The sequence below is a fragment of the Delphinus delphis genome, chromosome 2 (assembly GCF_949987515.2).
Source record: "Delphinus delphis chromosome 2, mDelDel1.2, whole genome shotgun sequence".
Lineage (NCBI taxonomy): Eukaryota > Metazoa > Chordata > Mammalia > Artiodactyla > Delphinidae > Delphinus > Delphinus delphis.
Genome location: NC_082684.1, coordinates 39,048,456 through 39,076,274, shown reverse-complemented (window position 1 = coordinate 39,076,274; position 27,819 = coordinate 39,048,456). Strand labels below are relative to the sequence as shown.

At 37.0% G+C, this 27,819-nt stretch overlaps 1 protein-coding gene across 2 annotated transcripts in view; it reads right to left on the bottom strand.

Moving 5' to 3' along the window:
• KCNH5 (potassium voltage-gated channel subfamily H member 5) overlaps positions 1-27,819 on the bottom strand; it is a 324,888-nt gene that overhangs the window by 37,882 nt on the left and 259,187 nt on the right. For both annotated transcript variants that reach the window (XM_060003417.1, XM_060003416.1), the window contains exon 10: positions 16,134-16,330. In XM_060003417.1, coding sequence (XP_059859400.1) covers positions 16,134-16,330 — 197 coding nt within the window. The remainder of the gene's footprint in view (positions 1-16,133; positions 16,331-27,819) is intronic.

The following is a 27,819-nucleotide window of genomic DNA, read 5'->3' as shown; positions in this document are numbered from 1 at the left end:
CACTGAACTGTATTTTGACTGGGTACTTTCTCTAATTCTCTAATTCATGAGTTGCTCTTTTTAAATGACAGTTCTCTCTTTCTGCATTTCTTTAAATTAATAACCCTGTGGAATATTTTTCATTAAAAATGAATTTTACCTTTACTATGAAATGTCAAACATGAATAAAATGAGCAACTTTTTCTTGCAGGGAATATTATAAAAAAGAAAGATATTAGTTCACCTTCTCTTTGACAAATTTGACTAATGGAATGAGCTTATTGAAGTAATAGATCTCTTCCCATACCGGTTGCCTCTCTATTATGTTTTCTCACAAGCAGATGAATGGATACAAATAATTCTTTTTTTAATTAAGTCCTTCAAAGATGCCAGAATGATAAGGGCAGGTGAAGTTAACATTTTTATGAAAGCAAAATGTAGTTGCCTTTTACTTCTAAAAGTGCAATTCAAATTTAGCTCGAGGTTCTAAATAAGAGGAAACCTGCTGTATAAAAAATAAATAAAATAAAATTCAAAAATTCAAAAATAAAAAGAGTAAACTTAATTCTTGGCTTACAAAACTACTAGGTTAATACTAAGCACAGATTGGAAAAATATTTTCTATATTTCCCAATGCTTCCCCTGAGTGTCTCCTACTAAGATAAACCCATTTATGTAATAACTGTTTCTATATCCACAGGGGCATAGTTAATAGGACAGTATTTCAATAGATAGAAGAGTGCTCAGACAGTCAAACTTGATAGATAAAATTCAGGATGAGTTTAGAACATTTAGTTAAAGTACACATTGTAGGTCAAGTTAAATTTGCTAATGCTCTGGGACCTAATGAAACTTAAAAGCTTTTGCAAAGCAAAGGAAACTACAAACAAGACGAAAAGACAACCCTCACAATGGGAGAAAATATTTGCAAACAAATCAATGGACAAAGGATTAATCTCCAAAATATATAAACAGCTCATGCAGCTCAATATTAAAAAAACAAACAACCCAATCAAAAAATGGGCAGAAGACCTAAATAGACATTTATCCAAAGAAGACATACAGATGGCCAAGAAGCACATGAAAAGCTGCTCAACATCACTAATTATTACAGAAATGCAAATCAGAACTACAGTGAGGTATCACCTCACACCAGTTAGAATGGGCATCATCAGAAAATCTACAAACAACAAATGCTGGAGAAAAGTGAACCCTCTTGCACTGTTGGTGGGAATGTAAATTGATACAGCCCCTATGGAGAACAATATGGAGGTTCCTTAAAAAACTAAAAATAGAATTACCATATGACCCAGCAATCCCACTACGGGGCATATACCCAGAGAAAACCATAATTCAAAAAGACACATGCACCCCAATGTTCATTGCAGCACTATTTACAATAGCCAGGTCATGGAAGCAACCTAAATGCCCAACAACAGACGAAGGGATAAAGAAGATGTGTTACCTATATACAATGGAATATTAACCATAAAAAGGAACGAAATTGGGTCATTTGTAGAGACGTGGATGGATCTAGAGACTGTCATACAGAGTGAAGTAGTCAGAGTGAAAAACAAATATTATATATTAACACATATATGTGGAACCTAGAAAAATGGTACAGATGAACCGGTTTGCAGGGCAGAAACAGAGACACAGATGTAGAGAACAAATGTATGGACACCAAGCGGGGAAAGTGGCGGGGGTGGGGGATGAATTGGGAGATACTGATTGACATATATACACTAATATGTATAAAATAGATAACTAATAAGAACCTGCTGTATAAAAAATAAATAAAATTCAAAAAAAAATTTGCTAATGCTCATCTTCACACACACAGCAAAACAGCATGGAAGTGTGTTCATTAACTTAGATTAGAGAAATGCAATCCATGGGTTAAAAGGGCCAAGAACTGGACTTGACATCACAACCCCTGCCTGTTCTCTTAATATGTACCATTAGCCAAATCATTCCATCAAATCTAGGGACCACAACTGAGATTTCACCCCTAATAGAAGTTATATATGTTGAATCTGTGAAGTTTAGAAAAAGGCAGAGGTAAATATTGTTTAGTGTTAAAAGAAGAAAGTAGGCATTTCTTTTGGGAAAAGTCAACATTATTCTGGGCAAGCATAAAAGCATTTAGTTCCACAATTCTCAGCATATTCCATTGGGGCTTATGGAATTCCTCACTAGTACATATCATATTTGGCTTTTAAGAGGGGGCTTCTACTTTCTAAAGAGATCAGACCTGGGTGCCTTGCTAACACTGCTCTTAATTTCATATCGCCAGTGACTGACAGACTCCAGTAATACTGAGACTAAAGTTTGACCTTCTCTTCCCATTAGAATTTTGAGAGGGTCTTAGGCACCAGTCTGGCACTGACACTTTTCAAACGCATCCTTATCAACATCTCCATCACCACCATTATCCCCATCAGCACCACTAATCTTCACTAAGGCCTCACGTGGGATGGTCTCTATGCATTTAACACTCACAACAACTCTATGAGGAGGGTACTAGACCCTAAGCCCCATGAGAACAGGAACCTATCTGTTTTATTCACTCCAAATAGTCTGGATTTAGAAAAGTACCTGGCACTTAAGAGGTACTCCATGCATATTTACTGACTATTATATCATTTTACAGATGTATAAACTGAGACACAGTAAGTAAACTCATGTGCCCAAGATCATACTCTTGAACCAGAAGCTGGCTCTCTAGTTCTTACAAAGACAGATGTTGTTCTCCAAAGAAGATATACAGACTGCCAACAAACACATGAAAGAATGCTCAACATCATTAATCATTAGAGAAATGCAAATCAAAACTACAATGAGATATCATCTCACACCAGTCAGAATGGCCATCATCAAAAAATCTAGAAACAATAAATGCTGGAGAGGGTGTGGAGAAAAGGGAACACTCTTGCACTGCTGGTGGGAATGTGAATTGGTTCAGCCACTATGGAGAACAGTATGGAGGTTCCTTAAAAAACTACAAATAGAACTACCATATGACCCAGCAATCCCACTACTGGGCATATACCCTGAGAAAACCAAAATTCAAAAAGAGTCATGTACCAAAATGTTCATTGCAGCTCTATTTACAATAGCCCGGAGATGGAAACAACCTAAGTGCCCGTCATCGGATGAATGGATAAAGAAGATGTGGCACATATATACAATGGAATATTACTCAGCCATAAAAAGAAACGAAATTGAGCTATTTGTAATGAGGTGGATAGACCTAGAGTCTGTCATACAGAGTGAAGTAAGTCAGAAAGAAAAAGACAAATACCGTATGCTAACACATATATATGGAATTTAAGAAAAAAATGTCATGAAGAACCTAGGGGTAAAGCAGGAATAAAGACGCAGACCTCTTAGAGAACGGACTTGAGGTTATGGGGAGGGGGAAGGGTGAGCTGTGACAGGGCGAGAGAGAGTCATGGGCATATACATAGTAACAAACGCAGTAAGGTAGATAGCTAGTGGGAAGCAGCCGCATGGCACAGGGATATTGGCTCGGTGCTTTGTGACAGCCTGGAGGGGTGGGATGGGGAGGGTGGGAGGGAGGGAGACGCAACAGGGAAGACATATGGGAACATATGTTTATGTATGACTGATTCACTTTGTTATAAAGCAGAAACTAACACACCATTGTAAAGCAATTATACCCCAATAAAGATGTTAAAAAAAAAAAAAAAAAAAAAAAAAAAAAAAAAAAGACAGATGTTGGAACATTCCCTAGGGAAGAGTATAGATGGTCTTTGACTATGAGTGTAAACAAAATTGCTTTTATTTCTGAATTGGGTGGAAGCTGTGGTCCACTTTTCCTGCCTGTAGTTGTTTAAGAGAGAAGAAGCCATGTGTTTGGGACATGTTTTCCCCTTTTCTCCTTTCACCAAAACAACAACTAAAGATTCATTCTAAATTCAATACCTACTGCTGGCAAAGAGAGAATTCAGGTACCCCTTTGTAGAGTCCCAAATGTTACCGTTTCCCCTTACTATTTTTAGAAAGGTTTTAACTAGTTAAAATGTATCTGCTCATAGTAATCCAATGGCAAGTCCACATTTTTTGTCTTTAATTTCCCAAGGAATTTTTTTGTTTGTTTGTTTTTAGGTACACAGGCCTCTCACTGTCGTGGCCTCTCCCGTTGCGGAGCACAGGCTCCGGACACGCAGGCTCAGCGGCCATGGCTCATGGGCCCAGCCGCTCCGCGGCATGTGGGATCCTCCTGGACCGGGGCATGAACCCGTGTCCCCTGCATCGGCAGGCAGACTCCCAACCACTGCACCACCAGGGAAGCCCCCAAGGAATGTTTTTAATTCCTCAAAAATGTAATCTTTGCAAATTCTTCTTAAAGATATATTCAAAATGATCCCAGTAGTTATAAGAATTAAAAAAAATAATAAATTGGATACCTCTTTTCCTGCTACTTTACTCTCAGTACTTATTCCCCCATGGGTATCAGGTTCTGCTGCCAGAAAGGGAAGCAACACACATTGCTTTAAAGTAATGAACTCTGCAGTATCAGTACTCAGTCATTCAATCAACAAACATCTCTGAAGTGCTGGAGCACAAAGAATAGTCGGATGTATGGGAAAATAAACATTTCTCTGTCTTTAAGAGCTTAACAGTCAACGTATGCGGACAGGGCACCTGTTCAATACGTATAACCCTACAAAGCAACATGCAGTAAATACTGAATAAATGACACAGTGGTGGGTGGTACAGGAGTACAGAGAAGGGAGAGATCACGCGCAGCTGGAGCAAGTGGGGAGGCGAACGGGGGAGGGGCAAAGCTGATCCTTGAGGAGGGAGCTGAAGTCATAGGATAGGTGACTAGTTGCTTTTATAAAATAGCAATTCAAGTGGCACATATCTTTTTCCTCGTAATATATTCTTTTCCCAAGCTCTCCTCCATTTGTCTAAATCTCGATGATTTCACTGTTCCATATTTTAAAGATGTGATCTCAAATTTTAAGTTTTGAGAACAAAAGTCTTTTCATAATTGAATAAAGGAATACCTTTGCCCTTGTCTTGCATTTAAAATAACCACTTTTTTGCTGTATGAATTGCTATACTTTGCCTTTATTATAAGGCTGGTCATTCCTTTTTTTTCCTCTTTTTGACCGCACCGCATGCCGAACTTCCCTGACCAGGGATCGAACCCGTCCCCGCTTCAGTGGAAGCACAGAGTCTTAACCACTGAACCACCAGGGAAGTCCACCCTGGTCATTTATTTTAGCTTGACTTTATTTTGGTGAGGTATTAACTGCATTTCTGATATTCTTTAATCAAAATAAATCCACTGCATCTTTGACAAACTGGAACACATCTGAGTGTTGAACACTGTCTAAAATCTAGACTAGAATAGCATATTTAAATTGGGCATATTTTTTCAAAGAGGATTTGCACAAAATGAGAAAATGCCTGAATAATTTAAAGTTCTATGGCATCAATTATGAATTTATTTCTGGGATATGGATATTTGACCCTGGAATTATACAGCAGTGCCTGTGCTTCCAGAAAGAGATTGATGTGTTTGTTTTATAAAGTTTGTTCAAAAGCTGGAAATCCAAATCCCTTGTATCCTGTTTGGTATAGTAAAGCCAGCTTACCAAGCATCGGATACACTTTCACATAATTGCATTTGTTGCAAGTCTTTTCTGCTGACAGACTCGCCCTGATTGATTTTTTGAATTTTTAAAGTCATCTCTCTCCCTCTCTCTCTCTCTCTCTCTTTCTGCATTGTTTGAGGTTCATTACTGTTGTCAACCTCCACAGAATTTCTGGTTCATAATTAAAATACCCCTCTAAAAGGAGTGTGCCAAGTAGAATGACCTAGGAATGCAACAACAGAGATTTTTCAGCGTGGCCAAACTACCAAATCCAAAGACGCAGACCTACTAGAGAATGGACTTGAGGACACGGGGAGGGGGGAGGGCAAGCTGGGACGAAGTGAGAGAGGGGCATGGACATATATACGCTACCAAATGTAAAACCGATAGCTAGTGGGAAGCAGCCGCATAGCACAGGGAGATCAGCTCCGTGCTTTGTGACCACCTAGAGGGGTGGGATAGGGAGGGTGGGAGGGAGACTCAAGAGGGAGGATATATGGGGATATATGTATATGTATAGCTGATTCACTTTGTTATACAGCAGAAACTAACACACCATTGTAAAGCAATTATACTCCAATAAAGATGTTAAAAAGAAAACAAAACAAATCTACTTTCATTGTTTTCTCACCAGAGCAAAGGTCCACATTAAGCCCTTTTTTGCAAACACTTTGGAGAAGTCAGCTGCATTAGAATGTAGGGGATGAGGCCCTGTCAGGCAGCTTGCTTTGCTCCCCACCGCATACTCACTCCCAGCAGCCTTCCCCAAAAGTCCTCCTAGTGTGTGATTTCAGTAACAAGGCACTCTGTGACTGCCAGGTGTGGAACGTTGCTATTAACAAGCCAGCAGTCAGCCTCCTTTTATGGAGTCGTAAATCCAGCAGGCTGGATTTGATCTTCCATGCTCGTTTTTTGCTGGCATGACAGACCCTTGCCCATGTGACAGCACACTCTACAGTGGCTAAGTAGGTCATCCTACATTCTGGTTTCTGAATTTCCAAGCATTAGGAAACACTATCTTCTCACTCAGGAGGGTCACGCATCTTCTTGTCACGGTAAACTCACTTTCAAAGGACCCGTGTTCCATGTCACCCATTTAACATGCTAGAATTATGATGCCATCCACAACCATATCTCAACTAGTTGTTAAGGCAGCTGTTAAAAGAGGGAAGCAAATTCCTGGACAGGGTTCAATGCCCCGCATTACCTCTCTGTGCTGCCTTCAGGGAAAACTGGCTACTTTTTACATGCAGAATTAGCAGTTACAGTTTTTACTCTGCACTTTCCATTCCAGAGTGTGAGCTTCCTGAGGGAAAGTGCCTCTGCTGAACTTCTACCGATGACATCACTCTCTAGAGGATAAAACTGCGGACATAGAACAAACCCCAGTAAAATCAATGCCAACTCCTAAAAGTGTTGGGTGAATCAAGTATAACCTGATTCAGAAAGAAGAGGCAGAAAATGAAGGCCTTTCTCTGGGAGAAAACACTGCAGCTTCTCTGGGTCATCTGAGTGTCTCTGCCTATTTAGTAGAACAACTTGATCTGATTCCTTTGGGAAAAGATGAGTTGATCGGAATGTCAAAATCTGTGAAATGAACCTCCCAGCTGGGAAAGGAAATGGACATTCCAGGAAGGCAGATTCTACTTGGGTCATAACAGTCAACTATTACAAATTAAATCTAACCACAGAGCAGTTCTCCATTTTCGCATTTGTAAAATGTATATAATGCTTTAAAAGGCTTTTTATTTTATATAAACTGATATGTTTTATTACAATATAATGTGAATTCACTGAATTCTCTGAATTCTCTGAATTCACAGAATATTCTCTGAATTCACAATAAGCATCTTGAAACTCCTCTTCTGAATAACCAAATTCTTCTCAAAATATGTCCTGTTATAAAGTGTTACAAAGCTACTTCTCAAAATCAGCGTGGAAGGCTTTTGAACACATGTCTTTTGAGCTCTATATTTTCTCAGGTACCTCAGAGGACAGAAAAGCCTGAGTCAGTGGATCCCACTTAAAAAGTGAAAGGAAGAAATCCCTATAATAACAAACTATATGATCAAATTTAGTTGTTGTCTTGGGGACTGGCGAGGAAGGAACTCCCCTAAAAGAACTCTGCCTAAAAATTCATTAAAATACAGATTCATAAACAGATCCAAATTTGATATTTTACATACGACCACATCCATTGACTTCTTTTTCCAGAAGAGAGAAGGAAAAAGAGACAAAAGAAAATAACAGGTTAGGATAGGAAAAATTGCATGCATTCCAAATTTAAATCAATACCAAAAGGCATTAGGGAAGAAAATATGTACATTTCAGCCTTAATATTAACAGAAATCCTTGCTTCTTAATTCAAAAGGAATATTTTCCTTTAAATGAAGATGGCGTGATATAGCACTGGGCTTTCAATGGTCCCTCATCAAATATTAATTGTTGAGAATTCAGAAGTGGTAGACATATTGGAAATACACAGTCTGCCATCCAGTTATGATACTCCTAGAAAGGCACTACTGTAAGGCAGAATTCAGCTCTAAAATAAAACAAAGGATTGTTTCAAATGATTGTTGGCTACTTTGAGAATTCCCAAGAAAAATAATTTATAAAATGTCTACCTTCTCATGTTAGTTGAATATTCTTCGGTCTACTTCAGGCTTATTCATTTCCTTCTTGTTTACTACTAATATAAATACTTTCTTGCAATCAGAATTAACTCTAGTGTTGGAAAAAGTTGTCAGACAGAGAGTATAATCTACTGTCAAGTTATGTTGGTAAATTATTGAATGTAGCCCCCACTCTAAAACTTAGGAAACTCTGTCCTTAACTAACTGCTTTGGAGGCATTATTGAAGAGAGATCTGTGAATCTATGTCCTGGTAACTAAATGTGGAAAAGTTTCTTTTCTATCTGGAAGCAGACCAACAGAGAGCTCTAAATAGAAGCAGCTTAAGGGCTCAAAAGACTGCATAATTAGGTCTCTGCTTTACCTAAATGCACATGACAAACTTCCGGAATTGCTGAAAATCTGCTCCTTTTTACCACCATCAGTGAAATGAGAGCCACTTGGAGTTGGAAAACTGAGGCTGGAGCTGTGGCCATGAGCAAGGCACCTTCTCTCTCTTTGTTCACTTCCCTACAGTGTTGATTTGAAGCTCAAATGAGATGATGACTGTGGTGTGCAAACTACATCAGTTTAGAGGTGAAAGTTCTACAAACCATAATGTATAAGCAGAGCTATTGCCAGCAGGGCCACAGTGAATCTGCAATCCTGATGCTCAGTTGAGGTCATGAGAGTTATAACAACACTCTGCTCAGATTCAAGTGTGGTATGCAGATTCTTCAAAGGAAACTGCAAGAAAAAAGTTTGCTCTTCAAAGTTATTTAGAATGAGATTAAGGCAGTAACCTGGTAAATCCAGCCCCTGGCAGCAGGCGATCTTAATTCACTCAACAGTGATAAAATTGCTGTACTATTCTGAAAGCACTAGCATTGTGCAGAATCTGCAGGCATAAATGGTTAGAAACTGCAGCTGGAAGTTAACTCTAATTGTGATTTAACACTAATTAGTAACGGTCATTTTCATAATCCTATTTTCATAAGGCTCTTTGCCAAAGTTGTCAAGGATACCATTTGCTTCTCTGAAGGACCGTGATTATTCTGTGCTGGGCAACGTGTCTGATTCACGTTTCATTCCTTCAATTAGCAGGCACTACAGGCACTCTTCTGGTCATTGGCAATAAAGAGATTACAGAAAATACCTACTTTATGAAGCTCATTGTTCTATTGAAAAAACAAAAATGTAAATAGGAAACCGAAGTACCGCAATCAATGCTGTGAGAGAAGTAAGCATAGATACTATAGAATACTTGAGTTTTATGGAGACCATGTATCTTTTGTTCCAACTGTGGACAATGTTTTTACTAGTGTTTTTTTCATGGGATAAAAACCATGGATTTGTGGAATGAATGTGCTCCCATATTTTGTTTAGCTGATATGGGGGGGCGGGGAGAAGGTAGTGAAGTTGGAACTTCCATTATCACATTCCTAGACTATTTCTTCAAAGATGCCAGGAATGACTATTGAAATACATGTAGTTTGCACCACATGTACACCAAGCAAATACTTTAGGCCTGTTTGATATCCAATTTCAGTATGTTTTCCATCCACAAAAGGTAATTGCTGTAGAGATGCTTCGTTGCTCACAGAAAAAAAGACATTCTGCGCTACTGGATTTCCCATGATAAGAATGTTTTCGGGAAAGAAAAACCATTGCTTAGTTCTGAGCCTGTGCTAATTCTAGAGTGAGTCTAAGCCGCTATTTCTCACCACTGGAACATTAAAATATAGGACTGGTACTACACTCATCCATAAAGTTGCCAGCTGGCTTCAGCTGCCCTCTACTTAAAAACAGCGCCACCTGTGGAACTTAAAAACAGTGCCACCTGTGGAAAAGGACTCTGGCTTTACAGGGTGAAAAGAATGCTACAGGTACCTCTATTTCTGATTTTCCAATTTAGAAGTGGTATTGGTCATTCTTGGAAATTTTTCTAAGTTTAAACGGGAATCTTAAATCACTGTAGGAGTGCAAGAATATTTTGCAAGTATTGATAATTATGCATTGCCTAGAAGTTATAAAAATCAATGCTGAATACTGATACTGCAGCACTTCCCCAGTAATACAGATCTGTATCAGCCACAACTGTTGATTTTAGAGTATTTCTAAAAATTACTCCTTCACACTTAATTTTAAAAAAACAGGGTCGTTATGGACTGAATTTTTGTTTCCTACCTGCCCTCCCAATTCATATATTGAAACCCTAACCCCTAGTGTGGCTGTACTTAAAGGGGCAGCCCCTAAGGAAGCAATCAAGGTTAAATGAAGTCGTAAGAGTAGGCCCCTGATCCAGTGGAATCCTTATACAGTAAAAAGAGACACCAGAGAGCTCACACTCTCTTCCCCACACACACGCCCGGAGAAAAGGCCACGTGAGAACACAAGACAGCCGTCTGCAACCCAAGGAGAGAGTTCTCACCAGACGCCAACCCTGCCAACACCTTGATCTTGGACTTACAGCCTCCAGACTGTGAGAAAATAAATTTCTGTTTAACCACCCAGACTGTGTTAGTTTGTTATGGCTGTCTGAGCAGACTAATACAAGGGTTAAATGAATTCTGTTGAGGTGTTCCAGATTATCCTGTGTCTTGACCTAAGGGATTCAGAAATGTATGGTAAAAAGGAGTATCAACCAGGAGCAAGATAAGTCTCTAAAGCAACAGTGGAGGCATTTCTTTGAGACTACAACTAAAGGGTAAGCATCAGTTTGGCATCATTTTGGATCAATGTCCAATGGGCTCCACTCCATAAACACGCCTCCAAGTGTCCTCTCTCTAATTCCTTCAGCAATGAGTTGTGACAACACTCGTGAGATGTTGCCACGAAGGATGCTCATTATGGACTCAGTGTCCAGTGGGTTTATTGGAATTTAGTCACACAGGTGGTCCTGTCTGGCACATACTAACATGCCACACTCCTTGAAGGAAAGTAAATGTTTAGCATAAGCCACACTGTTTGGATAAGTAGCAGGTACCGTGAGCCACTCTTATTAGAGTGGTGGGAACTCTCTTGAAGTTCAAGTTCTCAGATGCCAGCCAAGGGCCCACTTTGTAAGCAGTTCTTTCAAAGTCCAGCAGTCAGGCTTGCTACATTTACTCTTTTTACACAATGGTAAAGATCATTGTGTAACAGGAGGCAGAATGAGCAGAAGTGCAGCGATTACGTTTAACGTCTGATTAGAATTCTTTAAGATTTACATATCACCTGTGCTGGTTGTGCTGTGTGCCTTCTCAGACCTGTCCCTGAGGGCTGGTCCTCAAGTTAATAAATACCATTCAGTCATTCCAGGAAATGGTATCTTGAATAGGTAAAATAAATAAATCATAAATAAAATCAGCAAGTGAGTCAACCTTCCTCTGTTGCTCTCCTAGGCCTTTTCTGAATATGTTTAAACATATTGAAACTATAGAACTGTCTTCTTATTATTGAAAAACGTATACCAACCAGTCCTTTTGCTCAACTTAGTCCAGTTTCTGACTCTCATATGGGGGATCTTAATCTCCAGCAGTCTGGTAAAGCCTGTGGAATAGGCCTCATTCCATAAGAGCTGCTTTAAATGCACAAAATAAAATACACAGTGTTGCAAAGGAAACATATTGTACTGAAATTCGGTTATCAAATTTTAAAACTAATTTGCAAGATAGTAATCTATGTGCTTTTTTATTAACACAATAACATTATTATCACAGCAGGTCTAATAACTATCATAATTATTAAGTACTGATGAGTGCAAACAACATTTTAGGATGTCTTCAACAAAAACATTATGCTATGGAAATATCTGTAATGTCTTTTGGTACTTCTAACAACACTGTAGTTTGTTATCAACTTTCATAATTGAAAAAAAGGCTAAATTTCACTTAGAAATTAAAGAAAATAACGATATAATAATTTTTCTCATCCAAATTTACAGGATGCAGGTAAAAATTTCAGGCTTCTAGTATCATAAGATCAGGGGTTCTTTAAATCATTCCATTCAGTTCACAAACAGTTGACCAAGGGCAAGCAGATCTGTTTTGTTTGACTATAGTGTTTTCAAAGACAAAGTAAATTAGTTACCAAAGTAATGTGATTTCACATAAAAATTCATACTTCTGGCTTGTCTGAAAAAAAATATGCAGACCAAGCAACCGTAGGCTGGTATTCCAAGGCAATGTACAGGCAGACTGAGTAGCAGCGGCCCTTCTACATATTGTATGAACTTTCCAGTCTTCATAGCCACATAGCCTTGTCTTACTCACGTGTGTTATCTACAGGTGGCCCCTGTAGCCACCTCGTTCTTTGTTTTGTTCGTTTGGATTTTGTTTTTGTGTGCAGCCACCTCTTATATATGGCATTTTCCATTTCATTATGACCCTCTTGCTGGGTGGCAATTAGTAGAGATTTGCTTTCTAACAAAGGGGAAGAATTCTATTTGCATACCTACTGTCATCCCCATCTAACTTCCAGTCCTCTACTGTCAGCTATTGCCACACTAAGGCCCGTAAGAAGCCACCTGCGTTAGTAAAGTTTCACTGAAGCACAACTATCCTCTTTTATTTATATACTATCTTTGGCTGCTGCTACGGACTGAATTGTGTTCCCCTAAAATCAATATGTTGAAGCCCTAATCCCCCAGTGGGATGATATTTGAAGAAAGAGTCTTGGGGAGATAATTAGGTTTAGATGAGGCCATGAGGGTCCTCATGATAAAATTAGTGCCTCTGTAAGAAGAGACCCTGGAGAAATTGCTTCCTCTCTCTATCTCTCTCCACCATACGAGGGCACAGCAAGAAGGCAGACGTTGCCAAACCAGAAATAAAAGAGCCCTTATCGGGGAACCGAATTGACCAGCGCCTTGATCCTGGACTTCACAACCTCCAGAACTGTGAGAAATAAATTCTTGTTGGTGAAGCCACCCAATCTATGGTGTTTTGTAATGGCAGCCCAAGTTAAGACAGCTAATATCACGCTACAATAGTGGGGTTGAGTAGTTGAGACAGAAACTGTATGGCCCTCAAATTCTAAAATATCTGCTCTCTGGTCCTTGCCAGAAAAATTTTGCCAACCCCTGCTCTAGTTTTTGGATGAAATTACCAGCTATAGTTCTAGAAATTTTATATAGAGGGACCTAAGGATGGTTAGTGGGAGCTATATTTGCATAACAAACGTCTTATTTCTCCTTAATGGTGATGGAGGCAAGCAGCTAAAGCATTACCAAATTCCTCCCTACTACAGCCACCGAGAACTACACACTATAGAGCCACTGTATGTGCTTATGTGGCTAGAGCTGTAATCTATGAAGCCTGAAACCCTGAGTCCCAAATCTGCTCCCCCAACTTGGAGCTAGCCCTTAATTAATGGTTATGATAGCTGGGAGATATCAATAGCATGCTAAGGACATAGTCTTGATTCTACGATTCACAACCAATGTTCACTGAAAGAATGCTGAAAATAGTAGCAATAAGAACAAAATATTTTTTGTTAATAGCTCAATGGGGGAATGAAGTTAAAGTAATTGAGTGAATGAGAAACTCTGTACATTGTTGAGAGTGTGCCTGTAGGGTATTGTTGTAGGGGAAAAAAGTCAGCTATTTTGACAAACAAAAGCAACATGGTATAATCTAAAGAATATGGGTTTTAGAATCAGAAAGAGATGGACTCTGACCCGTAATTTATTTGGCAACTTGCTGCCTCACTCTCAGAACCTCAACCTCCTCATCAATGAAATGGAGATTATACTGCCTCGTCTGTGGGTTGTTGATATTTAATAAGATTAATTATTATATGCAAAATATGTTGAAGTGCATGGCTATAAAATAGGCTCTCAAAATGGTAGCTATTCTCATGAATCATTTCTTTACAGTTTCTCTTCTTTATGAAAATACTTTTTTTCTGAGAATAAAGTGACACTGATTAGCAATACACCCACATTCGAGTTATTGAGACCATCTATCAATTGCAAAAGGGCAAGAAAGATTTTTTAAAAATAAACAAACAAAAAACCTGACACGTTATAACAAGGAACAAGGGAAGAAGCCGTGTGATATAACTAGCACACTGGCACCTACAGAGGCAGGAGCTCCATTCCTGGGTCCCATTAAAAAAACAGCACGAGCTTTCTGTCTCTAACACCATCAGAGATAGACACGCTGGTATGTGTGCTCAGCTCTTATAACCAACGTGTGTGTGTGTGCGCATGTGTAATGTGCACATGCTCAGATGTGTGAAAGAGAAAAAGAGATGATAGAGCTTTGTGATTAACTCATCTTGAAGAACCAAAATTTATTTGCCACTGGTGAGTTTTCTTAATTATCCCTCTCTGACACCTTTCATTGCAAATGTATCAGTCGGTTACTTAATATTAATTTCTTTAGGTCTGAGTTCCCTCATGTGTTTTGAAGGGAAAATAACTGCCCTTTTTTCCCCACAGGAATATTACAAACATCAGATGAGATGATGTGTAGACAACAGTGCTTTGAGGAGGACAGTGACAAATAATATCTGTCCTGAGGACTGTAAGGACAGATCTGAGTTTTCGTAAACTTGTAGTACGTGGGAAGGTTCTAAAACTGGCAAAATGTATATTGGGAAGATTTAATAAGAGTTTCAAATACCCACCAGGTAGCCTTGTAGAAAAGAAGGTAGAACACAGACCTAAGGAGACATATTTCTGTGTAATACTAGACAGGACTGCCTAATGAACGAGCAGGTGCCCTGTCTGGTACCCCTCTTCCAGGTTTATCATTACCTTAACTCTCAATTACTTGTACAAATAGATGTTTCACATATTTGCATTTCACATAATAGTTGCACTTGGCTGTCATCTCCTTGAGCGTGGCGACTGTGTATTTAGTCCTCGTGCTCTCTACAGCTCTTTACATTTTGTCTTGCAGGTTGTGGATGCTCAATAACTATTTGTAAACAAAATATAAACTGAAACTGCTATTCAAATATAAATCAAGTGTTGTGACACTAGTACGAATATGACTCCTGAAGTCTTATCCTCTCTTAGAACCCTGAGCAGAGAATTACGTTGATTTGCTTACTTATGCACATTTCTTTGTTGCTGCAGTATAGATGTTAATTTGTCTCTTGGATTGATTTTTTTCTCCATGTTAAGTAGCAGGAAGGTTCTATTTAAGGGGTTAGTGGAAGGAAAGGCTTGTTATTTCAAAATACTTCATCATAGACAGGTAATCATCTTAGATGAAATTCCTTCAGTGCTGTTATCCAAACATCTATTTCACTGTTGGCAATAAAAGAGCCCTCGCCAATGTCCAATGACCTATAAGTCAGAGCTAGGAGGTTTCTTTATGCAAATTAAATTTGTGCCACACTCATCAATAAAAAAGAAAACAGCAAGAAGATTAAAATTGCAGCAGCCATGCAAAGTAAAGGATTCCTAAATCTATCTATAGGATATGTCAGTATGGCTAATTATTTTTTGAGATAGTGTGTTTGAAAGAATTAATGGGGAATGAGCTTTATGAATTGACTATTAAATGAGAGGGAGGGTGTAAAGAGAATCAGGAATATAAAGTAGGCAACCAGTTTGATTAACCTTACTAGCTTTAAAAGATCCACATAATAAAGTAAGAGACACTGATATTAATTTTATGGCAGTATTATAAACCCCAAGGATTAACTAATTATAGTCCAGTTTGTTTCTCCTCAAGTCTGTTTTTCATTTTGCACTTAAATGATAAAGATTCAAATCTTTACCCATGTACTCAGGGTTTTTATCCCCTCTTTAAAAAGTAAACAAAATATAAAGAAAGGGGGAAAAAATCATGTCACTTTACATTGATGGGAATGTGCTACTACGAAATAAAATCACTTTACCACTCTTCAACTAATAGCATATAAGGTATTAACCCTCTAGATGCTAATAAGTGGAAGTGGGTCCAGACAACATACCCGTTTCCTTAGATTGCAAGTAAGAGTGAGATTCCTTGAGAATGAGTTTGCAAAAGCTGTATAAAAGTCCAGGACTTTAAGCAAGGCTTCTCGCTTGATGATGTGGAGGTCACAGTATGTCAGTGCTCGGACATTGGCACAGGCATGAGCAAGGGTGGTTTCCTTCCAGAAGATATCTCCAAATACATCCCCTTTCCCTGGAAAACAATCAAGATACAGATATTCAAGTATCTACACTTGTTTTTATCCTAGTCACGATATTTTATTCAGTTTCATATATGGTATTGGTTGTCTAGCGTAATTTGGAGTCTAAGTATATAAGACCATCTATATACATGTAACAATGTACAACATTTTCATATAATAGGTAAAGTAACGTCATCTTAAATTCAGCTCTTGAAGGAAATCTGGAGTGGCTTGAATAAATGATATCCAACAGAGAAGCCAAGAACCTCATTTTAACAAATAGTTTCATTATCTTCTGCCACCTTAACTTTTCGCATTCTGACCAGAAGGAGCAAAGGTGACGTCTTGGGCTCATCCTTTCTTCTGCTCCTTCTGCTAGAAATGACAGTAAGAGGCAATATACAAGGATCTCCTGTTATAGCCTTTATAGATCTGGAACTGACTCGACAAACGTTAAGCATACATTATTCAGCAACTAAGTCTTGTGCTCCAGGCAAACAAAACCTCACCATCACTGATTCCCAAAGGATATCCTTCTCTTTTCACCGAGCCAAACTTTATGCAAGGCCTCAGGGCCAGGGAGAGAGCTCTAGTCCACAATAATAGAGCCGAAGAGGCTAAATTGGGTAAAACATGGAGGCCCAGATTTGCTATGTCATAAACAGTTCCAAAAAGGGTGCTGTACTGTAGTCAAATGTGGATGTCTTTTTAAAATTCTAGAATTCTAGAACACAGGAATCAACTATTCACTTCAGAGCAACGCCCACTGGTGACCTGAAATCAATAGTTCACCATCCTGAGTCAAGAGTACTTAGTTGCCCAAACAAAGGGAAATGAAGAAGCTTCAGAGATTAAGTGCTGAAAGGCTTTTCTGCTGAGGCAATTCCATAAGTGTCCCTGGCTTCCGAAGGGCTGTCAACTGTGTTCTCTGTTCTTCTGTAGGAAAGGGAAAGTTTTAAAGAGAAAAAAGACGGGGAATATTTCTAGGTGAAAAAAAAAAAAATCTTCCTAGAGCCACGCTACCAAAGATTTATTCTTTCTGCACTCTAACCACAGACATGAGTGAATATCTGCTCTCATTATTAAGATTAAAGTCAGAACTGACAGGAAAAAAGAAGAAGAAAGACTACTTGTAACACTTCAGGCCAGTCAGACCACTGGAAAGAAAAGATAGTGTGTTAACCAGAGAAATAAGAGAGAGGGGAAGGGAGAGAGAACAAGACAGAGACACAGAGAGAGACAGAGAGAGAGAGGATGAGGCTGAGTGAGATTAAAGATTCTTTGCCCACCCCACACAGGCAGTTTGGAAATCCTTAGAGAACCACGAGGCACTTTGGTATGGAGAGAGAAAACATATATATTTTTGAGGAGGTGGTTAAAACCACCATGTGATCAAATGATCAGCATAAAATAACCATAATAGATATTTAATAAATATTGAGCAGTATCATTTGTTACCTGACCCTCCCCAAATTCCTTTTAGTTCATGACACTGATGAACGACTTAAATGTCTGATAGTCATATATTTGTCCAAGGAAGGATAACTAGAGACCTGAGAGCCAAATAAGGTGTCTGAGGTTATACAGCATCAAAGTAACCTAAGGGAGACTTTAACTACAGAAATTTAAAAGATAAACCCTACCTCCACTTAGATGAATTTCAGAAATCCATAAACGGCATTACCTTTAAACTAGTAATTCCAATTATAGGTATTTACTCTAATTGCATTATCAGAAGTACCAAAATTGCTTATAAGAATGTTCACTGAAGTGATATTTATAATAGCCATAAAAGGTAGAAACAAGATAAATATGAATGAAAAAATAAATAAATTATGGAATATTATGCAGCCACTAAATATCATAAATTTTTTAAAGTAACAGAGAAATGTTCATATTATGTAAAATAACAAAAGCAGGATTATCAAATCATACATATAGTATTATCTCATTTTATACACCCTCTTCTCCCCAGAAACACACACATGTACACACAAAGCGAATGCATCAAATAGTAGGTTTTCTCTCATTACAGGCTAATGGATGAGTTTTGTTACGTCTTATAAGTTACTTGTATTATTTTTTAAACAGAAGAGATCAACAGCTATTATATTTTCTTAGTCCCCCGTGCTATGGAAATAACAGGGCATTGATCCGCTTCTCGTTCCTTTTCCTCTATTGTATTGCTACTCTTTCTTTACTGGCTTTTACCTTGAAGAATGAAAAATGATTACATTTCTCTCTGATTCATTTCTGAAACCTTTTCTCAAGTTATCATTTATAATACAAGCTCTGACCCACTTATAAGTACTCATCACTTTTCAACTATTTGATTTTCATGGATAGTAACCACAATAATAATTACTAGCGCCTTTGACTCAGTAATTTCGCTTCTGGGAATCAATCAAAAGATTAAGAAAAAACACATGTAATATTCACTGGAGTGCTATTAATCATAACTTCAGATTGGCAAAAATATCCAATGAAAACAGAAATCTATATCTATATATAAATTCATATAGAATTAAAACTAGTTTCAGAAATAACATGCAGAAATGCAAATTTTATAATGTTAAATAAAAAAATAAAGATACAAAGAATGATTATGGTTATAGCTATAATAAAGTACATAAAAATGAAACTGAAACGCTAAGACTAAAAGAATTTTCAATTAAAAGTCTACTATTTCTTAATTTCTTAAAGAAAAATAATCTTGATAGGACCAAAATATATTGTTTTATTATTCTATATTATTCTATATTCTATGTTATTATTAATTTGTTGATTGATAATAAATTGTGTTAAAAATCAAAAGGGATATAAGACTAAAAGAAAATGCACATAGCTATTATAGCAATTGGCTTCAAGTGATGTGCTTATTGTTTTCCTTCTTTCTACTTTTTGCTTTCTAAATTTTTCTCTAATGAATCTTTTATTTTAAAAATAGCAATTATTTTCACAGACGTTTTTCTTTATACTTTTTAATAAAACAGGTACACAGATCTGCAGAACAGTAAATATTCATTGACTGATAAGTGTATCATCAATAGGTAAAAAATACTCAATATATACATAAATTTCCCCTTGCCAATATAGACCATTTAAATTGTGGAGGTCTTCAAATATCTGTTATATGTTTTATTTTACCTAACTGATGAAATTAAAATTCTCACCATATTTCTATCAACAATTTTAAATTTAAGTTATTTATCTTTTTTACTATCATGGGGAAATAAAAAGTCTATAAGGCTGAAAAGTAACACAAAAAGTTAACTGACTCAACCAAAGTAAAACTTATCCTCTGCTCCTCTCCCTAAAAATGTTTAGAGAAACATAGCGAAATTAATAAATGTGAATTATTCTGCTCCAAACATCAGAACTCACATTACATATAAACAATACTAATTGTTTTATAACATAGAATTTCCATTAGGATACACCATATATCAATTACACATTAATCTAATCAACCATTTCGAACTATTTTGCTTTATCCAGTGTTCTATATCACCTAATAGTCACTAAATTCACAACAAACGTTTAAGGCACTTGTGGAAAGATAGTTGTCTTGTAAATCAGTTAATTTATGAGCTGACTAATGTTCTTCTTCAGGAAATATTATGCACATTTACACTGAGTAATGAGCAGGAATTACAGCTGTGAAGACATGTGGTTATGTATGGACTATCTAATAGAGAAGCGCCCTTTTTTTTCCATCACAAGGATTTTGCACACTTTCAGGACTGGGAAATCCTGTTTATCCTCATAACTATAGAATATTTGATGCTAGTTTTTAGGTCAGTCCCCACTGGGTGCAAGTAGACTCAGCTAGAAACATTTTAGAGTTTGAGAAAAGTAACCTTCCCCCAAAGCCTTAAAATTAGTAGAAAAGCTCACACTCAACATGAAAGTTGTTGTTTGGTCTATTAATATTTTCTCAGTTCTTTGCATCAAGTCTTATGCAGTATTTTATTTTCAAACCACAGGAAACGGGATTGTAAAACAGAAGTAAATGTTAAAGATTCATAGAGCAAAAAACTGGAAAATTTAAAGGCAAAACAGAGACAAAAATTTACAAAATAATTAAAGGAGTAATACAGATCATGGTATGCCGGTACCCTGACATGCTGGTTTTACAGACAGAGTGTTTTTATTTTAATGTGAAACACATCATTTGGTGAGTTAATGACATAGATAAAATGAATTCATAAAAATTATCTCAGTTATTCATGAGTGAGTACAGCTATCTACCATAGCCAATGAATTCCTAAAAATATAGCATTTGAAGTTTACTTAGGTAGTTTCCTGTGAGTGTATGTGAGGTTGTACTGATAGGTCTATTTAATGATTCTTTTACAGAATGGACTTAATTCACATTTTTACTTTTATTAGTCAGCCCTTCACTATAACTGATTGTTGTAGTCGGCTCATAAACTTTATTATGAATACATATGAACAAAAATATTCATTTACAAATGAACAACACTAAGAGTTTTTAAATTATGTGATTTTAAATTGACTTGGACTATTTACGGACAGCAAATGCCATAAAGTAATATTTTGAAGGACAAGAACAGAAAGAAGGTGATGAGCATTAAACTTTAGAAATTATATTGGTGTGTAGGAATAAAATCTTTAAAATATTTAGAATTGGTGCCTGCCAATCTTCAGTGATTGATGTCCAAAGTCGTTCTGTTGAAAAATTATAATGGATACACCTTGACACTTGTAGAGAAGCCAATAATTCTTATCTACAAAAAAATCACTGATTTAGCTTATGAATATTTATTTACACACACAAAGAATGAGCCACATAGCTGTTACTAAGTGGGATAGGGAGGGTGGAAGGGAGGCTCAAGAGGGAGGGGATATGGAGATATATGTATGGCTGATTCATTTTGTTGTACAACAGAAACTAACACAGTATTGTGAAGCAATTATACTCCAATAAAGATCTATAAAAAAAAAAAGGAGATGTAAAAAAATAGAGAGTATCCTGATAGATAAGTAAGGGATGATGGTAGGTGCCTTTGAGGAGGTAGAAGATATGGTAATTAGCAAGCTGGTAATCCTGAATTCGGCACTATTAGTGTTGAGAACAAATTGGTTACATACAGAAACCCAAACATGTGTCCAAATCAAGAAAGTTAGTAGCATATTATAAAAAACAAGTCCAAGAAAAAGACTAAACTAAAAAGCAGTTATATCTTGAAGTTCTTCTGTTTTCTTTTTCTAAGAAAGCATTTAGAGTTGAAGCCTATTATAATGTTCATATTATAACTAAGTCTTGCACACTTCACACCTATCAAATTGTAGAAATGATGGCTGTCCTCTTCACCCCATTCAATGAATACATCTAGCATCCTAACCCTAGCTCTAATACTACCCTTCAGCTAGAACACGTGCTTTATGCTGTGGAGGGATAGAGACATGCAGGAAATAGAAATCCTGTTCTCAAGAATTTTTAATGTATAATAAGAGAGACATGTCCAAAAAATGATAAAATAGGAAAAAATAAAATAAGTACTATAGGATGAGGATAGGGAATGCACACAAGAAAAAACATTTGTTTTGAATTTGAGGGTATTTAGTTAAGACCTCACAAGTAAAGTAGTGTTTGGGTTTAATCGCAGTGGAGCCTTCAAGAGAAGAGCAGTACTTTTTGTGAAAGAGCAGCATGCGCACGATCTGCCCAGGGGATGATGAGCAGTATTAGCCCAATACTGGAAACCTATGGGACACAGAGAGATGGCCAAGTCTAGAGGGAAAACACAGCACCCAAGAGGGAGAACATTTAATGCAATGCAACAGTCTGCTTCATCCTAGTTCAAAGACGAACGACTAAAAGTGTTTCAAGTAAAGACAGTCATGGCCTATCCAATGCTTTAATAGCAGAACTAATGACAGTGTGAAGAGTGGCAAAGGAAGTACCATTACATCATGTTTTCTGATGGCAGAAAACAAAAGCTCCATGATTTGCCTATTGATCTGAGTGAGGTGGAAGGAGTAACATTTAAAATACTCTAGGAAGAAATGTGAACCAAGAATTTCATATCCAGCAAAACTGATTTTCAAGACTAAAGGATACAAACTATATCACCAATATAAAAGAACTCAGGGAATTTTGCTCCCATGGATTTTTCCTACTATTAGTGAATAATCTTCATACAACCAAAACACTTAGAGAGACACTGACACAAAGACTAGTGGTAGCACTAACTATACAGTTACTCGTAGAATTAAGACTAAATGAAGGTTAAAAGGGAGAGGGTACAGTATGCAATGGTTATATGCTTTAACAATATATAGTACAACTACTAAAAATAATGATGGATGGGGGAGAATGGGACAAGCATATGCAAAAATCTTTTTATGTATTTTCAGTAATCATATTCGTGGTGATGGCATTAGTACTGTATATTCTGAGGTTGTTATATTTGTAATGTGGTATAACGCAATTGAGCAATTATGCAATATTTTAATTCTATCATCCCCAGCATTCTCAATATGGAAGAAGGTAGTTGAAGATGCAATATAGACATGGATAGATAAAGCCCTATTGTACTCAGTTTTAGTTAAATATATTGTATGAACTCATGAGAAATTTTATTTATATATGTGTGTGCATATATACATATATATATATATACATACTACACACACACACACAAATATTTTTCTCCTCATTTTATTTATTAAATGGACCAAGAGACAATGACCAACTCAGTAGCAGTGAATATCTGTAGGACCAAGATTGTGAAATATTTTTCACAAAAACAAATTCAAGCTTCTTGGAGAAATGACTAATGGCTGATTCCAGGTGTGGGGCAGAATTATACAAGATGAGGATCTGGTCATATTACATAGCAAAGAAAGACTGTTGTATCAAAAAGACACAGGAGCCAACTTGAAGAGGCTCTTACTTGCCAAAGATAGGACAATTTGCACTTCAATAATGGTCAAAACTGCAAAGCACTGAAATTCACCATTTGTTTAAATTCATTAGTACATAAGGATATTTTTAAGAAACTATCTAGGTACCCTCAGAGGATAAGAAACCAATTAGTTATCTTAAAAGTTGGTAGATAATGGAGAAGTATCAAGCACATATGTGGCCATTCCTATGTGAACTTCATACTGAATAACCAAATAGTAGTTGAGAGGAAGTCTCTCTCTATAAAAGCATTCCAACTAACAAACAAAAATATAAAATTAGAACATCTTCATTTTGCAACTCCCAGTGAATTAATGGATCTAGGCAATGAGTATCAACAGTTGTTAACACCATCAAAAAATGCAACTAGATAATCACATGTCATCTGATGAAAGAACACACCCACCTAGAGTCTTGCAAAGGGATTGAACCTGAGTCTGATCAAGCCTCTGGATCCAGCTGCTAACTGACAGGAAATAGAGGATGGAGGAACATGTTGAACTACAGTGAGCATGCAATCAGCAGAATCCACACTGTGGGAACGCTGCAGGACAAAAGGCCCAGGCTCTACAGCAAAGAATTATAAAGAAAAGAAAGGGATGGGGGGAGCTGTAGATTTAAAAATATTTAAAAGATAGATCAAATTTAGAAATAAGCAAATTAAACTTGGTGTTTAGGATGGGTCACACAGTGGGACTTCTCCAGGGGGGCAGGGGTTGTAAAAGTTCTGTTTCTTAACTTGTGAAATGGTTACAGGATCTTTGCTTATAAAGTTTCATTAGGTTATATGTTTATATTGGGATTTTTCTGAATCTGTTTTTTAGTTTGCAAATTTAAAAATTCAAGTAATTTTGATGTGCATGTACTCACCAATAACACCTCCCCCTCCGCACACCAAAAGGAAGACTGAATTCTCAATGGCATTCACCAAGTAAGTAAACCAACACCTACAACTGACTAGCTTTGATCTTCTTAGTGACAAAACGAAACCAACTTATTAAACCTGTAATTAGTTAAGTTTTCAATTCCTTAATGACAAAAGAATCCTTGATATACTTTTTGAGAAAATATGAAATAATGGGCTTGACTAGGGGAAGGCAGGGTAGAGAAGGAGAGCGGGAGCAAGACACTGATATGTAGGTAGATATAAGAAATCTGGAAAAATGAGGATGAAGCTTTCTGTACGTGGATGCCATGACCCCAGGGGGAAAAAAAGAGCAATGAGAAAAGCAGGCCAAGCATCCCTACTCTGTCCAGAGACTGTCAGCATTTAAGGGAAGAGCAGAGGATTCAGCCTAAGAACTGAGACAAGTCACAAGGCCAGTACAAACTCAATGAGTGGAGAAACAGACTCCACCTCTTCATGGAAGGAACTGCAAAGATTCGTGGCCATTCTTGCAATCCTGGAGCATTCTTAAAAGCTTCATTTCCACTTTAATACCTACCAACTAGATGGACCCTGAACTCTTCCAATACCCAGATGAAAGACCCATAAGCAGAACTTAAGATCCTCATCTTGTGTTCTGAGGGCTCATGAGATTCACACTCTGAGCCAGTTCTCCCCAGTCCTAAACACCTGCCTGGTGTAAACTAGTCACTTGGAGGAGGACCATATTTGTAGATATTTAGTAGCTGATTAACCATCTTATACTTGGGTCATGTTTGGTTTTTTGTAACATACACTGGTGTGGTACTTAGTGTTGTTAGAAAAAAAATTGTTTTTAATAAAAGGAAACAAATGGGTAAAGTTAACATAGGCCCTCCTGTCAAGATTAAACCAACTAGTTGTATAATTTTAAAATTCCTGTTAAAGAAAGCATCACATTTGTAATGTGATGGTTAAGAGAATGGACATTGAGTCAGATAAGTCTGGGTTCAAATCCTATACCCACCACTTATTTTCTAGCTGTGACCTAGGGCGAATCACCTGATACTGCAGAGCCTTGGTTTTTTCATCTGTAAGATGACTACAGCAAGTACTTTTTTCACAGAGTAAATTAGAGAATTTGATGCAATAATGCTTATAAGATAATGAGTATTTAACAACTATTGGTATTTAAATCAGACTTTCAAAAGGGTCTGGATTTCATTTCTCAAAAATATACTTTAAATATTTTGATAGGGAATCTTAAAATCAAAACATTACTATAGAGTTTAAATTTTACTTAAGTATAGGCAAGCTCAGTTACTAACTACACATATGATTTTTCTTTCCATAAGTCCCTTTTAACTCTTAAATGTTAATTTTCTAGTAAAATCAATTCTAATTTGTAGACCTATTCATTCCAGTTGATGTCAAAAGTAATGTCACTTTTAGGAATTAAAGCCAAATCCCCTTCCACAGATATAAAGTTTTTCTACCATGGTCAATGACCAGAGTACAAGTTAGATTCTTTCTTGCTACTGGGAGTTCCTGATGGAGAACAAGGAAGGACTGTTTTGTTAAAGAGTTGTTAGTGGTCTGAGATATTTAACATTTATCTCTTCTTATTCTCCTTGTTCAAACTTCCTAACTAACAGTAGGAAAATACTTTCTCAGTCCATACTAGAGCTATGCTAAAGCAAGAGTCTTAGGGAAATGCATTTTACTAAAATCATATAGATGAGAGAGAAACAGAGGGTAGTCAGTATCTCAAGATAAAACATAAAGAAAATGGCAACAGAATACAGCACATTTTTTGTAGGTACCCAGAACTAAAACAATTATAAAAACTGCTTAATGGCAAAACAAAGTGCTGGCTAATTTGGCTCACTGAACCTTTACTGAGAACCTATTTAAGAGGTCCTATCACAGATGACAGAGAGACAAAAATAAGCAAGATATTTCAAGTACTCACCACGCAGTAGGAGTATAAACAAGTAAAGGATAGACTAAGAACCCTGTGTAGGCATGAAGTAGAAGCCCAGAACAGAGGCGTCTGATCCAGACTAGGGCAAGAAGGGAAAGAGTAAAAGAAGATGAAGAAGCAAGAGACAATTAAAAAGAGGAGAAAAAATATTCTAAACAAAGGAAGCAGTATATGCAATAGCTTGCCAGTATGAGAACTTATGCTTAGGAAACTTCTTGCAATTCAATACAGTGAAAATAGAGTAGGACTAGGGAATGGCACAAATCAGGCTGGAAAGGAGGGCAAAGACCAAGACCTAAATGGCTTCACAGGTCATGCTAAGAGCTAACATTTTATCCCCAAAGTGCTAAAACGACAATCCTAACAAGGAGACTAACAAGATATTTTATATTTTAGAAAAATTATTGGGGTGGTAGTATAGTATAGATTTGGAGGTTGAAGTTGATAACAGACTGAGAGTAGATAGACTTCTCAGATGGCAGCCACAACCCAGAACCAAAATTTTAAGAGCAGTGGTCATGGGAAGGGACATTAAGGATAGGTTAAAGAGACACCCAGGAGATAGAATGAACAAGACTTGGTGTGTTTTTTTTGTTTTTTTTTTTTTGCGGTACGCGGGCCTCACTGTTGTGGCCTCTCCCGTTGCGGAGCACAGGCTCAGGACGCGCAGGCTCAGCGGCCATGGCTCACGGGCCCAGCCACTCCGCGGCATGTGGGGTCTTCCCGGACCAGGGCACGAACCCGTGTCCCCTGCATCGGCAGGCAGACTCTCAACCACTGCGCCACCAGGGAAGCCTAAGACCTGGTTTTAATGGATAGTAGAGAGAGGGTTTGAAGCTAAGTCTAAACTACCAGATTGTAAAGACTATATTTTATCCAAAAATCTACATGCTGAGGAACTCTGAAGTGCATAATTTAAACCACAGATAAATGTTTTAATCACTACTTAGAAAGTTTAAAACAAGATAAGCATGCAATTTTTTAAAGCAAATAACTGGTTTGCCTATTATAAAAATGTCTAAATTAACTAAGTTCATCATCATCATAATATGTAAAGCAAATCTACCTGGTTCATAGTACAGCATCTCAAAACACAGAAATGTGGATGCAAAAGAAAATAATTTTCTGGGGCTTGGGGATAGCCCTTTTAAGACTTTAAAGTGTGAAGCACTTGACTGTTAATAACAAGTATATGGGAAGAAATCTTAACCACAACACAAAAGTCACATTTTCACAAATTCTCAAAACAGCAGAATATTATTCTTTCACATCTCAGATTTTTTCTTTTTGGAATAAAAATAAGAAGATTTTGAATTTTGATAAGTATAATTTATGTTTTCTTTGATAATGCACAAATGTTTATAAGAGATGAACTGATTCTAAATAACTGATCCTAATTAAAATGGAATCTTAACCCAGGTTCTAGAAATTACCCTTTTTATATTAAGTTCATTTAATTCCATCTTTCCCTTCCTCACTTATGCCCTCTTCCCCCAACTTGATAGGACCATCTAACCCTTCCATCCAAACTCTACATAAACAATCATAGTTCTCTTGGGAATTTAAAGTTACAATTAAAAGACTTAGATACAGATTGTGTTATATTAATAATTCCAACTATATGATTCTAATAATCACAGAAGAGAAAGCATTTTATTCTGTTTATATTTTATTCTCTTAAGTAAAGTGTATATTCTGAACACAGAAAAGACAAAAT